Raw genomic sequence first — 15673 nt, forward strand, 5'->3', positions numbered from 1 at the left:
AACACCAAAAGTTTGTTCAATCACACTACGTAATGATGAATGTGAATGATTGAATATCTTCTCTTTACTAGATACCGGTCTACCTCTACGAAAGTCAGATAAATGATATCGCTGACCTCTATATGGTCCAAGATAACATTTCATTTTAGGATATCAGAATCAACAAGATAATATTTCCTACATGTCATAATATAACAAACAATTAATTCAAGAATTTTTTTAAAAAAATTATCGATTAAAGAACTTATACTTTATTATTTTAAAAAGAAAGAAATAAGTGAAATAACTAACCATTTGGTGGGTGGGGGAATTTGTATTTTGGATCTCGAATTGCATCAAGAAATATTCTAGTGTCATGTGCCGATCCTTCCCATCCAGCTATGACAAAGGTGAAACACATATTAAAATCACACACTACCATAACATTTTGAGTCGGGATACATTTTCTTCTGATATAAGGAATTTGTTCATTTGGTGGAAGAATAGCGGCAATATGAGTACCATCAATTGCACCTATGCAATCCTGAACAAATAATCATATTAGTCTCGTGCATTTTTTTAGTCAACCAAAAATATTAAAATATAATAATATAAAATTAAATTTTAACCTTAAAATGTGGCATATATCTAGAATCATTACGTATTTGTTCGGGTACTGAGCTAAAAAAAATATCTTCGGGTGCAATTAGATCAGTGGCCATCCTTGAAACTTTCTCAAGCACAATTGCAAAGTATCAACTTATTGTTGATCCAGACCTTTGAAATCTTTCTCGACATTGGAAAACTTTTGCACCGGTGCCCAAGATGTATAAAAAAATTCCCAACATTTCACTAAAAGTATGTTTCTTGAAGTTTGCAAGTTGTATCTTGTCTCTAAAACTCTCAACAAACTTGTGAATATCATTTTAGACATCCTAAAATTAATCATACAACGTGATTCGTGACCGTCAAGGATCTCTCGGATCCATGTCTCACCTGTTTGTTTTGAATCCATGCATGATTGCTTCAATATATACTTCTCATAATATAATTGCATAGAAGAAGATGCAACAACAAATAATTGGTTAAAACATTCCATGCGTTGTAAAATTCTCTTTCTTTTCCCTTTCATCATCACTTTCATCACCGTTGGAATTCTCAACTATACTCATCACCTGTGAATAAATTTTATATCCAAAATCATATATAAACAACTATTGGTAAAAATAATTTAGTATAAATAAGTTGAACATAAATTTAATATCCAAAAATCAAACATAATCAATTATTGATAAAACTAGTCTTAAGCATAAATAAGTAGACCATAAATTCAATATCCAAAGACCAAACATAAACAACTATTAACAAAACAAGATTTCACATAAATAAGTCAAACATAAATTCAATATCCAAAAACCAAACATAAACAACCATTGATAAAACTAGATTACACATAAATAAGTAGAACATAAAATTAATATCCAAAAACCAAACATAAATAACTATTGATAAAACTAGTTTAGCATTGTTGTTTAGTAACATAATAGATATCTCTGAACCCTAGAAGATCAGAAAATTTTCAACTATCCTCCATTTCCGTCTTAAGCCACAAAGCTCTAATCTTGGGATTAATTGATAAAAACATAATTCACTTGTCCTTATTGAGCAATAATTTAAGTGAGAAAAAGTATAGCGGACTAGCTTCTGGAACTTCTTCTGACATGCTGTCAAGCACTTTGACTGCTTGTGGAATACCATATGGATCCATAACAAGAGTCAAACTAGATGTGGCTTGACTCATATTGTCAGTTGCATTGCATATTTTTCTATTTGACTGGATAATCTTGCAGCCCCTCCAATTTGCTTTGAGGATTTCTTTCTTCCAGTTTTAAAATGTGAACTTGATATCTCAGGGTTTTTTCTTTTTTAACCGTTTCCATCAATTTGAACACCATTTGAAATGTGAACATCATTTAAAATGTGAACATCATTTCTCACATTTTCTTCTTCATTCTCTTCAAGTATTTCATTGTTAACATCCTCAAAAAAATCACTACGGAGTGTACCAGAAGAAGGTGCCCATGCTTTATCACCTGTTGCAACTATCCCCATGAACATTTGGTTCAACTTCCTTTCGAATTTAGGATCAATGCCCAATGTTCTAAATTTTTGAGCTTCCAGCACAACCTATATATAAAATGATAGTTTAAAAACATTAATTATCAATAACCTCATAAATAAGAAGAAAACAAAAATATTCAGAACTATTAATGTACCTTTAGCCTACTTTCCCACCAATCATCTGATGCATCAACGGTTCTTTTTATAGGATTCCACCCTAGACCAGTATCTTTGCCTTTAAGTTTCTTCCAAGCTTTCCATTCTTTTTTTAGGGCATTCCACCTATTTTTAAGTTGTCTTTGTGAAAAAGCCTTGCCCGTTTCTTTCTCAAAGTTGGTCATTATTTTCAACCATCCATCTTTTGTGAAATGAGTACCAGGCCTATTGCCTTTCAATATCTCTTTAATACAAATATCACAAAATATTTCTGTCAATCTCTTATCCGATATTGCTTTGACTTTTTCACCACTAACTTCAACCACTGAAGTACTCATCTATTGTGTATACGAACAGATTCATTTCAGCCAGTAAAACAATCAAGAAAATCAAATGTCATATAAGTATATTTTTTTACATGTGTATCAAAATCAAGATAGGATCCTAAGATTTTTTTCTCAATCAAATTCAACTTTTCAAGACCGGAATAATAACCAAGAAAGATAACACAACTAATAATAGCATCAAACACAATTAAAAAGTCAATATTGAATGAAACCGATTGAGTTATTAAGATTGTATAGTGCACACTATGCTATAAGGCTGATAATTTTTAACATCATGTTCACTAGGTATATGGTTGCATCAACTTTTTCTCACAACTAAAGATAAAAATATTCTCCATATAACTTGGTATTTACTCTTAATTTACCACATCTAGAAAGTTATATGGATATTACAGACCAAATCATAAATCATTAAACCATGCAACTTCAATGGCAAAAAAAGCATACTAATAAAACATAGAGAGGCTGTTTAATGCTAAAACATATACAAGCTAAAACTACATATGGTCAATTGAAATCATCTATTAATTTACAATTTATGCAATACTTTTGAAGGAATAAAACACCAAATTAATACTGCATAACATCATGAAATGACCATTTGGAAATGAAAAAAAAATCACAAAACAAAGATCAAAATGAAAATAACAAGTTGAGAAATCTACAACAATCTTAAAAGAGTATAAATCAAACAAACCCAGAAGTAAAGGAAAGAAAATTTACACAACTTATATAGTACAAAATAAATATAAAAATTCAAACTTTCGTCTATCTATCTGTCTATATATATTACTTTATCTAGTAAGTCCAAATTAGCTGAAAAAAATTTACATTATCATCCATATAATTCAAGCAAAACTATCCTAGTTCAGAACAAAAATCAAAGAAACAAATAACTTAAATCCACCAAATTTTAAAAAAGAAAATCTTGACAAGCAAATCTTTATGAACCCAAAATTTTGTTCACTAATAGTAGTAAAGCACCATAAAAACAAAATCCTCAACCTCTAAACATAGGGGTAGAGAATCCAGAAAAAGTTCACTCATAAATAATGAAAAGAAGCATTGAGAAACCAAATAATATTAAACTCATAAACAAAGCAAAAACAGAGTATTTTAGAGGGGAGAAAGCAAGGGAAAGCCAGCAGAGATATTTACATAAGAAAAGAGTTGAAATCTTTGAAGAGAAAAGATAACTGAAGAAAGAAATGGGAGCAAAACAGAGACAGGAGATGGGAGGGGAATGAATTATGAAGCCTATGACGGTCTCTTATAAATATAGAGACAAAGGCCATTAATGTTTTTTTTACTGCATAATAAACATTTAAAGAGAAGAAGAAGAATAGAGAGACTCACCTGTGGAGAAGAAGAAGAACCAAAGGAAAAGTAAAGTTCAGACAAAAGAAAAAAAAGGGGAAAAAATGGGTTCTAACGTCTGAAAAAATGGGAAAAAAAGGAAGAGAACAAATAATGTTAAAAAAGTAATATTAGCCTCAAAAGTACTTTTGGCTGAAAAAAGCACCAAATTTCTACTTTTTCATCTGAGAAAAAGGATTTTTTTTAAGTTGGAAAAGATTCTACTTTTTACCTCCCTTCTTTATTGCTTTTTATGTAAAAACACGTTTTTCCCTAAAAGCTCATTTAAAAGTCAATACCAAACACAACTTTATATTTTATATAGGTATAGAAGATAAATAATCGATTTAGCCATCAGGTGTTGTTCATAAACTCAAAATTAAATGTTAGAAAAATAAGTGTTAAATTTAATTTATAAAATATATTTGATATATTATTTAAAAATAAATATAAAATATAATTAAATTATTTGATAAAATAACATTTTAAATTATAAAAGTAAAGTGTTTAAAAGATTATATCATATTAAATGAAAGAATAGAATAGAATAGAATAGAATAGACTTATTTTTTATATTTAAATGATAAATAGTTCATTATCTACTTATTGGTAGGTGCGAGCAAAACTCAATTTTTTGAGTTCTGAATCGATTTGAATTTTATAATTTAAATTATTCAAATAATTCGAATAATTCAAATAATAAATTGATATAATACCCTTTATGTCCTTGATAGTTTTAAAAATTTATAAATTAATCCTTTTCAATAAAATTCAAAATAATTTTCAAAAAATAAAATATTTATAAAAATATTTTCCAAAATTTTATAAAAATAAATATAAATTAAAAATAAAATTTATTATGAAATATTAAAAATATATAAAAATGCTAAATTATAATTTTTCCAAAAATATTAAAATGATAAATTTGAGGTGTTATACAAATAAATTATCAAGTCAAGTTCATCATACTAATTTTGTTTTATTTTATTCTAAAAGAATTTTCAAATAGAGATGGCATTTATTTTTTTCTTTTATTTTATTCTAAAAGAATTTTTAAATACATATGATATTTATATTCAAAAAATATATATAGTATCTATGTTGGTTAACTTGAAATTTAATTGTATTGTTAAAAAAAAGCACTTTAATATGATTAGTTTAATTTTTTAAATTGAGATAATGACAAAATTTACCCATTTACTTTAACAAATCTTTCAATGTGGTACTTTTAATTTCAATTTATCCAGTATGATATCTCAGTTTTTATTCCTTCTATCATTGCGGTACTTTCCTCTAACAATGTTAATTTCAGACATAGGATGACGTGTGTCCCAGTGAAAGAGTGCCACGTGGCATTCTGGTGAGAAAAAAGTCAATCGGTCAAACAGAGGGGCTTCAAAACAAATTTCTCATTTCTTTTTTATAGTTATGAAGTAAAAAAACATAAATAATACATTAAATGCAAAAAAAAAATTCTGGAAAAATAGCTGTTTTCTTCTCTCAAATTGTCATGTAAAAAATCCTATTCTCAAATTTTCATCTTATTCGATTTTCATCACCATTACCAGATCAGCTTCATGTCTCTCTTAACTCACCATCATCATCTCAAAAGATAGCCATCATCCATGCCAAAATAATTTCATCTCAAAACTCAGATTTGGCTTCTTCTTCTCTCTCTCTCTCTCTCTCTCTCTCTCTCTCTCTCTCTCTCTCTCTCTCTTTGCTATTTTTGGGCTATGGTTTCCTAGTTCGGTGGGGTTTTATTGGTTATGGGTATAGATTATTGATGGTGGGGTTGGGTTATCGATGATGTAGATTGAGGTGCAGAAGATGGTGGTAGTGGGGGCTCAGGGAGGGAGGTGGTGTGGAAGCTTTGATGGGGAGGGTTAAAGGGTACTGAAGAAGATGGGTTTTCTAAACATTTTGTTTTACATTTTCTTAAATATTATCGGACCATTTTCATGAATACAACAGGGATTGCAGTTAGCCGAAGGATATTGTTGTCTTCCTTTATCAACGGTGACAAATCCTTTCTTCTCCTTGAATCGGTCTTCACAGGTGCATCCATGGTATAGCTCAGCAATCTTTCAACTACATCTTTCAAGGTTTTTGTTATCCAAAAGCTATAATGGTCTCAATGGAAACTTCAACCAAATCTGCTACTTTGGTGGTTGATTGGGAGAAAAATAAAATGGAATTATTGCTCAAATGTCCCTTAGCATTTTGGTCAAAAGTCAACAAGGAATACATGTCATCACCTGATTGGACTGCATGCCACATCATGAAAGATTGTTACTACCAAATTGATTAACTGTGAAATATTTTCACTCGGAGTCAATTGAATTCAATATTGACCCCTACTTCCACATCTGGTGTTTGCTCGAAATACTTGTAAGGTAAGATATATTTTTTATTTAGATAAAACAATAAAGCAAGGTCCATGAATATGGCAGATTTTCATTTCTCCCGGATAGGCACAATCGAGAAGCAACCCATATCTTTGCCCATTATTTTAAGCAACCCCTGCGTTTTTTTTACTCTCTAAAACAATTTTTTTTTATGAACACTGTTTGTTTAGTTCCAAGACAAGAGTACTGGAACCGCTAATTCAAGCCTTCTAATATATTGAGAACTTGGTTCTCCTTTTTTACTTCTTCTTCTTCACAACAACCACCACCACCACCTAAACAATCCCATATAAAAACATAGCAAGGAATCTGCGTTTCAATGGCGTCTCTGACCCCTTTTTCCCACTCCCACTCCCACTCCCTTCTTAAAATGCCCAACGTTAGACCCCCTCCTCCTCCCAGTTTCTTTTCCAGTTTCATCCTCAAGGATTTCCCATATTCCAAAACTCTGTCCCTTAAACTTCCCAGGATGGTTACTAGGAACGTCGTTGTATCAGCCACGACGGCGGAGAAGCCCAGGAAGAGGTACCCTGGGGAAGCTAAAGGGTTTGTGGAAGAGATGAGGTTCGTGGCTATGAAATTGCATACTAAGGAGCAAGCCAAGGAAGGAGAGAAGGAAGTGAAACAACCTGAAGAGCGGCCTGTTCAGAGATGGGAGCCCAGCGTTGATGGGTACTTGAAGTTCCTCGTGGATAGCAAGTTGGTTTACGATACGCTTGAAGGAATTATTGATAAGGCTCCTTTCCCTAGCTGTGGGTACCCTTTTTCTATTTTTATTGAATTTTTTTCTCTGAATTCTGGCTCCTACATATGTTTGTTTTTGGTTTTTTTATTTCATTAGATCATAGTTGTGCATGTTGAACTGTTTTTATACTTATTGTACTTAGTTTTGTTTAGGTGAAGAGTTGATTATATGATTTGACATGGGCTGAATGACATGATCTTTTTATATGAAGATGGATTCAATGTCATGGCGTTTTACTAATGCTATATTGTTGCAGTATTGTGATTGACTTTAGAATCGGATCATGTATGAAAAGAGGAGTTTAATGAGGGAAAATAAGAAAAAGAAGGTAGCTTGAAGTTTTTCACGCGATGCTCCTTAGATGTTGTTCACAACACCAGGGACTTGAAGTAATTAGACTCAATTCCATGAAAAATCTATAAGAATTCATTAAATGTGTTTTTTCTTTTTAAATGGAATCAGTTATCTCCTCCTCCATATGGGGATGATAAATTAAGAAAGCAGATTGTATGCTATTGCTATGTCAGGGTAACTGTAGTGCTTTTGAGTGCCAAGAGTTCTTTCTTTTTTAGTTTTCCTGCTTCTGTTGTCTGGTCTAATGAGGTCTGATGAAGGTAGATTCGATAGCCTATCACAGAAACACCAAAGCACTTTACCATTAACTTAGATGATGGAACTGTAGCTTTAATTCTTGAAATGAATGCCTTTAAATGCATGATTGGTGCTAACTTTGTGTTACATCCAAACTTTCAGATGGTCTGTAATGCACCACCCTGGTTCATAGTTTGGTCATGTCATGTATGGGTTTGTATGTGTTTCTTGTGTGTGGTATTTTATGGCTTTATGATAATGCTAGAAAAATAAAGTGATAAGCCCGATGTGGTCTGCTTCAGATGCTGAATTTAGAGACACTGGACTGGAAAGGTCTGAAAAATTGGCAAAGGATTTACAGTGGTTCAAAGAGCAAGGCTACACTATTCCAGAACCATCTTCTCCTGGTGTTACGTATGCTGAGTATCTCAAAGAATTATCTGAGAAGGATCCACAAGCATTCATATGCCATTTCTACAACATTTATTTTGCCCACTCAGCTGGCGGCCGGATGATTGGGAAGAAGGTAAGCAAGATATTAGCTTTAAGTGTGTACCGGAAAGTAAATTACTCGATCCTGATCTACACTGCATAGAAGTAATCATGTGCTGTTTTGCTCCATCTTTCTTCGCTTCCCCATTTCTTTCATTTTAACATTTGTGTCAGTTCAGCAGTTTCTTCTTATAACATGTTAAATGCATGCACTTCCCTCGATTTATATGAAATGTCCTCAAGCACTCAAGCTCCTTTACCCCCACTGGGTGTAACAGGTAGCTGAGAAGATACTTGACAAGGAGGAGTTAGAGTTTTACAAATGGGATGGTGACCTTTCCCAACTGTTACAAAATGTGAGGGACAAGCTGAATAAAGTTGCTGAGGTAATTTTCATTGTATCTTGTAAACTCCCATTTCCATTCTGTTTCTTTCTCGACTACGTCCTTGATGTATAAGTTAATAGCAGTGAAATATGTTTTACTAACACCTATGTTATTTTTTTTATTAAAGAGCTGGACTAGAGAAGAGAAGAACCATTGCTTGGAAGAAACTGAGAAATCATTCAAATATTCTGGGGATATCCTTCGACTGATATTGTCATAGTATGCCAATGCTGCTTTCTTCTTCTGCTTTTTCTGTTTTCGAATCTTCACTTCTTGTGTTTTCATATGGGATTCCAACTCATAATCAACAATGTGGACTGAACTTGTAAACATATTTCTGGAATTTTTTTTTTTCCTTTTTTAATACCATTAAGCTACTTGTAAAGTTTCATTTGTATTATTTTGATGAATATTGATTTGGGTACAATATGGATAAACTTCAAATATTCATAGTATTATCTCATAATTTTTTTTCTTTCACTTTATTTATGCACCCCTCACAATGCAAACAATCATGATAATCGTTCGGTAGGAGCAAGTTCGGTCATAGGGTTCTTCATTTTTGGATTTTTAATTTAGTTGATTGAAATATGCGATAATTAGTTTTACAAATTTAGAATTTAGCTCTTTTATTTTTACTTTTAGGAACTTATTCTTTTCAAATTTTAAAATTCAAATTTAATTGTCAACATTATTATTATTATTTAAGTTTGTTAGTGTGAGATTTTGAAATTAAAAAAATTAATTGCTTGATAACCATGTAACTAAAAAAATATTACTTTTTAATGAATTTGAATTTAACATAATAATTTTAGTAGTATTAAAAGTTGGGATTAAGTTTTGAAATTTGAAAAAGTAGAAAAACTAAATTTTTACAAATAAAAGTATAAGGACTGGATTTCAAATTTACAAGTACATGGCTTTATGGCATATTTTAATTTAATTTAGTTTGGTTCAGTTCTCAATTTTTTAATCTTAATTTTGAGTTTTAGGTTTTTGGACTTATTTTGATAAAATGAATTTGTGTTATGACTTTAAAATATTATTTGGTTAAATTTTTAAGTCTTTCATAGATATTTTTAGAAAATTTATTTTTCAAGTAAATAAAAAATAATCAACAGTTCTTATTTAGTATTTTTTTAGGGATAATATAAATTTTGGCCCTTGAACTTGGCAACTAAGTCCACTTTGGTACATATACTTTTTTGGTTCACTTTGATACTTGAACTTGACAACTAGATCCATTTTGGTCCCTAAACTTAGATATCGTCAAGATTTAATGTTGTGACTAGTGTTCTTGGAACATGGCTAGATTGATTTATCGAATTGATTGAATCAAGAATCGACCAGTATACTGGTCCAATTAAAGGGGTTGAATCGATTGAATAGGAAATTGCTCAAAACTGATAAAAATCGAAAATTGGGACAAAAATCAGCAGTTGAACTTGTTGAACTGGTTTAATAAATTTTTTATTTTTTTAATTTTAATTATTTATCTAATTATTGTCGATCTTGTAGTTGAACCAATTAAATTGAGAACCAATGGACTAACCGATTCAATTATCGATCCGTCTATTAGAACACTATATGTGACACTCGAAGATTGTATCACGTCATCATTTGAAAAAATGTTTCTTATTTTCAAGTGATCATGTGGCACAATCTCAGAGTTTCACATTATCAAACTTTTATATTTTTCAAGTTCAGAGACCAAAATGAATCTAGTTGCCAAGTTTAAGTACCAAAGTGGACTTAATTGTCAAGTTCAGTGGCCAAAAACTATATCATCCCTATTTTTTAAAAATTACATTAATCATGTTATAATACAAATATAGAAGGTGGTTTGTGATGAAGGTTCACAACGTTAGAGGTGTGATAGTTTTTATTCTTAGAGAGATAAGGAGAAGATGAAAGAGGATTTTTGTTAAGTAAAGTTAAACGTGTTATCTTCCCTCCCCTATTCCCCTATTGTTGGGAAGGTATTTATAAGAAAATGAAGATTGGCTGTGAGGTTTATCTGTTGAGTGTAAGTTTTGTGGTAAAGTGGCGAGTATCAACCTAAGGTGCATTCAGACTTGACTTGAAGAGACTAAAAGAGAGGATTGATGGATATGAAGGATGTCTTTGGGGGTAGTCCCAATATATTTCTTTTAGATCATGTAGGTCTCGAAGATGTGACATTTGGGTGAGGATATGATGTTCGAGTTCAAAGGAAAGGGTGAAGTTTGCCAAGTTTAGGCTCTAAGAGCAAAGAAAGTTTCCAAGGGCAAGGTTTGCCAAGTTTACCAAGGGCAAGGTTTGCCAAGTTTAGGTTCCATGGGCGAAGCTCATTGATCTTGGACTCTAAAGACATAATAATATGAAGGTTATATCGACTAAGAGATATGAGAGTTATGTCCCCATAGGTTAGGTCAGATGGATTTGAGCCTTTTTGTTAGTGGGCCTCTCATATAAAATATGAGGGTATAACAATTATCTTCCCACAACCAAAAGGTAGATTATAAAGCGACTTAACTTGAAACATTTGTGTTGTCAATGGAAATGCTCGTTTGAAATGACCGTTGTTTGGAACCATCATTATTACTTCTCTAATTGTCACACTTGTTATCTTGATCTTATTGATCTCATTTAGACGAATGGTAATCTACAATTGGTGTTTGGGCAAGGTATTTTTTCTTTTACTTTCGTTACTTTTGGGCTGATTGATTCATTTTCCTCTTATTTCCCTATAAATAAAGAATTGATCTTGAAGTAGACATATTAATTTTTTTCATTTTTATTTACTTCTTTTACATTTTTGTGGTTATTTTTTTGTGCTAATTTTCTGTGTCCATTCCTTCTTCCCTATATGGAAGACAATTCGTTAATTAAGGATGTTATGGTGGAAGGTGAGGAATTATAAAGTACAATAATGACGAATGCGATTGTGTTTATGTTGCGACTACGATGTTTTTCACTGTCCCATTATAAGTATGAGTTTGCATGTCCATCGAGTGTCCATCGTATAAGTAAAGTGACGATGGAAGAGACTTTTTCTTTCTCCTAGATCTATTTAAGGCATGCTTTCATTTGCCCTTTTATCCTTAGTTCATAAGGATTCTGGAGGTTTACAACATCGCCCCAAGGCAACTATCAAGGACATCTTGGTGTTTCATGGTGGTGTATTTCTTGAATTGTATGAAGAGATTAGAGGATCCTTCTATGTCTAGCTTTAGGAATCTAATTATTTTGGCCTTCAATGACTCTTGGCATAGGGGAGTTTCTTTCATGAAATGAGAAGTTCGAGGTTTACCAATCTCTCAGAGATACTATTTTTTTTCGTCACAAATATATCATGATAAGGAATAAATTTTGGGGCTTCCTTTCTTCTTTTGATGAACCATTCTTGCTTTGTTAAGCTTGTTAGCTAAGGCAAAATGGTATGAAGGTTGTGTCTCCATAGATTAAGTCGAGATGAGTTAAGCCTATATCAATGGGCTTTTCATATAGAATACAAGTAAGATTAGGTCGAGATGAGTTAAGCCTATATTAATGGGGTTTTCATATAGAATACGTAAGAAAATATAGAAAACAATTATAAATTAAATAAAATTCAAATTGGTTTGGGTAATTGTGAATTTTTAACTTGTATTTAAAAAATTGTTTAAATATCATAGTTTAGATCGATTTTCGGTTTCACAATTTTTTATTGGCCTTGTTGACTAGGCGAGAACTATACTTTTATCAATATTATACTTAAAAATTAATTAACACCCAAGCGCGCCCGTAGCTCAGTGGATAGAGCGTCTGTTTCCTAAGCAGAAGGTCATAGGTTCGACCCCTATCTGGCGCGGCTTTTTTTGTTATTGCCTTTTGGGTAGATTTTTTTTGGGTGCATTCGGCATTTCCAATCCATCATGGGTCCTCGTGTCCCATTTTGTGCTGCCAATTTTATGTGGATACAGCCGCTGGCTGCCTCCATCAGTGTGAAAAAGCAAAACTTGGTCCCTGTTTCTATGAGAGTAGTTGAAGCTGAGTTTGAAGCCTCACAAATCAGAGTATTACATGTGGATGCCACCTCACCCATTTCACCACCACAAATTCAGTATCGATTTCAGAGATTATCACTTTGGAATACTTCACCACACATGCATGCATGAGCATCTTCAATGAATTTGAACTTTAATATTATGATGATGGTCTTGGGATAGAAAAAGGGATTATCCCCAGACTAAAGACACTTGAATTCCATATCCTTTATTTACTTATTTTACTGATTTAGTGACTTTAAACAAAAGAAATTGCTATGAGCTTGGCCTGTAAAGTACAAAAAAAAGGTTCTCCCCCTTTTTTTGGCTAAGTATATAACAAACTTGTGCATGCCAAAAACACAACATGAGTGAAGCAAATGTACTGTTAATCCAAGAAACAGGACGAGATTACAAAAGCTTGTTATGGTAAATCTCCTTTGGTGAGACAAAATTGTAGCTTATATATCAGTCATCCAAGGTGCTCATAAATCCACCAGTAAAGCCAGCTCCATTACAATTCCCACATAAAATCTCCCTTTTCCCCCTGCAACAAAAACACACATTAATTCTATCAAATGCCAATTGCTAATACTTCTACATTTTTCATCCATGGGATTAGAATGCTACTGATTCACTGAAATAAAATCACTTCCAAGAATTTTGATGCTAATCCATGGTTGCAGGAAGATTAAAGCATGAGTGCATCACCATTGCCTATATCCTTGAATGACTTTAGTACTTTCTTTGGAACCAAGAATGTGCCAGTTTCTACAACTGGAAATGACAGATTCAACAGCCCATAAGTCCTAATACTAGGTATCAATTATCAATTACTTTGTTTTGCCAATAGAAAAGGTAAAGTACTAAAGTCATTCTCTTAGAGATCTAAAGAATCTACCAGTGAAAGAAAAAAGACATTTCAAGAATCTGGTCTGCGCTAAACACAAATTTCAGATAAGAGTACTATGAATTGTGCTCAGTTGAATTGTTCATAGATATAAAAATTCTATTTTCTTTTAGAACAGAAATTCAACATCAGTATTCTATCTTGTTCTCAATGCCAATTCAAAAAGGAAATTGAATTTCCAATCCTTGATGAATGCAGACAACGGAATAAATAACAAACTTTGAATGTGATCATATCCGGAAATGACACAGATGATATTACTGCTCATTATCATTATCAGGGTAGTTAAGGGAAAAGAAAATGGTACCTGCAAAGCCAACACAGCCCACCAGCTTTAAATTGTCCATTGAAGTGATCAACTGAATTAACCCCAGTTCCTTTGCATTGAGAACATTGTTTTGCACCTGGTAGTTGGATATAGAAACTAGTTATTATTTGTCTGTTGGTCGTTTTAGAATAATAGAACTCAAACAATGAACTCTTGAGTTGAACATTGAAAAACTTTAAGAGCCTAAATGTTGACTTGAACATTCGTTAATAAAGGAAGTTGTCTGGAATAATTATCCAAAAAGTTAAAAGAAGTTAGAGAAGACAAAGTATTCACAACTGATAAACATTGGCTCATAATGTGGAAGAATATAAGTTAATCAGTAGGAATAAATTTTTTTTTTAAGTTGGGTCAAGTGGAAGAGTGAATTGAGAGAGAAACGCTTCTTCCACACTTGAGAAGAAATGAAATTGTTGTTCATTCTGTCCCTTCCATCAAAAGGAAACCATACAGCTCTGCAGCCCCATGTAATCAATCATTATGAACAATGCAACACCTAAGTATATCTATGTTTAACCAATCTAAGATCCTTACACGGCATCGAATGAATACAAGCACCATAGGCTACATATAAAAAGACGTGCTGGATGCTTAGATCTGCTTACTCTTCATATATATATATTATATAAAGAAATTAGAATCATTACTAAACACTCTTATAATTGGGAGTTCAAACCATCCTTCTAGATTGATGTTTAAGATGCCATATTGCCATACACAATATTAACAGCACAGCCTTAAATTCTAACAGTTCAGTCGGTATCAGTAGATATCAAGAGAACAATGATAATCAACAAAATCTATAGTTATATGAAACAAGAGACCTAATTTCAGGAAAAAAAAAAAAAGCCCAGACAAAAAAAGTAATTACCCAAAATTTTCATTACCATTTCCTTCGCAATCAGCACAAACGATGCTAGTTGGTTTAGTACTTTGATTCTTTTCAGCAGCCTGTTAAACAAAAATCTATGTGAACTTAAAAAGCAGAAAATTGCAGAAGGATAAGAAGAAATTAAGAACAGAGATCCTAACCATACTGAATATCCAGCTTAATAGGTGAATGAATTCCATATTCATAATCCCATAGCTGAATAGGGTAATAATGATATGTATTCACAATCTAGACCAGGTACCATAAAGTTGAATGTTGCATTATTTTTCCTTGTTCTCTATGTTATCATTCTTCTCTATTATACCCAAAATCCTTAGCCATTTCCAGAAATCATTCATCTTAGATAACAAAAACCAAGAATTCCTGTTTTCAGTCTAGACTGCAATTTCCGTACTTTTACCATGTTTTCCCCCAGAAGATAAATATTAAATCCTATCCAAAATCCAACTTAAAAAGCCATTAGCATCTGAACCATCCCTTCACAGCTCCCACCTTGCAAATTTACGAAGGGATTGAACCCACTGCAAGAATTCCACAACTTCACTAAAAATAAATGCAAAACTAGGACAGCTTATCAAATGGAAAGTAAAGTAAAAACCAAAAAAAAAAAAAAACCTCTTACCTTAGCCTCTAAAGAACACATTCTGGCACTCCTGGAGCTCTTAAACACTTCATTTACCACAAGAACCTTCCTCGGAAAAGAATTATCAATAATTATCCCTAAAACCAATGAAAAAAAGGAGATTAACCGAAAAAAATTGGTCACCTAAGATTAAACCAATATCACTAAAACATCCACATTAGAGTACCCGGCTTATTGCAAGTGTTGAAGGAACAAACAGAAGTGAAAGATAGAGAGTTTGCCATTACAAAAAGAGTTTTCGATTAGTTTATTTTCACTTTTGTGAAGCCCCTTCGTGTTAAAATCCTTTGAACGGGTGGATATTTCAATTGT

The 15673-nt window shown here is 32.3% G+C and overlaps 3 protein-coding genes and 1 non-coding gene across 4 annotated transcripts; 2 read left to right on the forward strand and 2 right to left on the reverse strand.

Annotated features, from left to right (window-relative positions):
• Positions 1-1459: 1459 nt before the first annotated feature.
• LOC107962615 (L10-interacting MYB domain-containing protein-like) lies at positions 1460-4120 on the reverse strand. The gene is made up of 3 exons (XM_041115111.1): positions 3960-4120; positions 2256-2594; positions 1460-2166 (listed from the first exon to the last, which is right to left on the reverse strand). Exons 2-3 carry the CDS (start codon positions 2592-2594, stop codon positions 1906-1908), a joined length of 600 nt encoding a protein of 199 aa, XP_040971045.1. The 5' UTR covers positions 3960-4120; the 3' UTR covers positions 1460-1905.
• A 1272-nt stretch (positions 4121-5392) lies between these two features.
• LOC107962617 (heme oxygenase 1, chloroplastic) lies at positions 5393-9027 on the forward strand. Its single transcript, XM_016899071.2, has 4 exons — positions 5393-7119; positions 8006-8229; positions 8474-8581; positions 8709-9027. The coding sequence occupies exons 1-4, from the start codon at positions 6687-6689 to the stop codon at positions 8799-8801; spliced, it is 858 nt and encodes a 285-aa protein (XP_016754560.1). The 5' UTR covers positions 5393-6686; the 3' UTR covers positions 8802-9027.
• A 3313-nt stretch (positions 9028-12340) lies between these two features.
• On the forward strand, positions 12341-12413 carry TRNAR-CCU (transfer RNA arginine (anticodon CCU)). Its single transcript has one exon. It is a non-coding gene; the product is annotated as a tRNA-Arg (tRNA).
• A 383-nt stretch (positions 12414-12796) lies between these two features.
• Positions 12797-15669, reverse strand: LOC107962620 (protein BUNDLE SHEATH DEFECTIVE 2, chloroplastic). The gene is made up of 5 exons (XM_016899075.2): positions 15528-15669; positions 15341-15438; positions 14714-14777; positions 13806-13902; positions 12797-13135 (listed from the first exon to the last, which is right to left on the reverse strand). Exons 1-5 carry the CDS (start codon positions 15583-15585, stop codon positions 13057-13059), a joined length of 396 nt encoding a protein of 131 aa, XP_016754564.1. The 5' UTR covers positions 15586-15669; the 3' UTR covers positions 12797-13056.
• Between the last annotated feature and the right edge of the window lie 4 nt (positions 15670-15673).

Source organism: Gossypium hirsutum, chromosome A06, assembly GCF_007990345.1.
Source record: "Gossypium hirsutum isolate 1008001.06 chromosome A06, Gossypium_hirsutum_v2.1, whole genome shotgun sequence".
Lineage (NCBI taxonomy): Eukaryota > Viridiplantae > Streptophyta > Magnoliopsida > Malvales > Malvaceae > Gossypium > Gossypium hirsutum.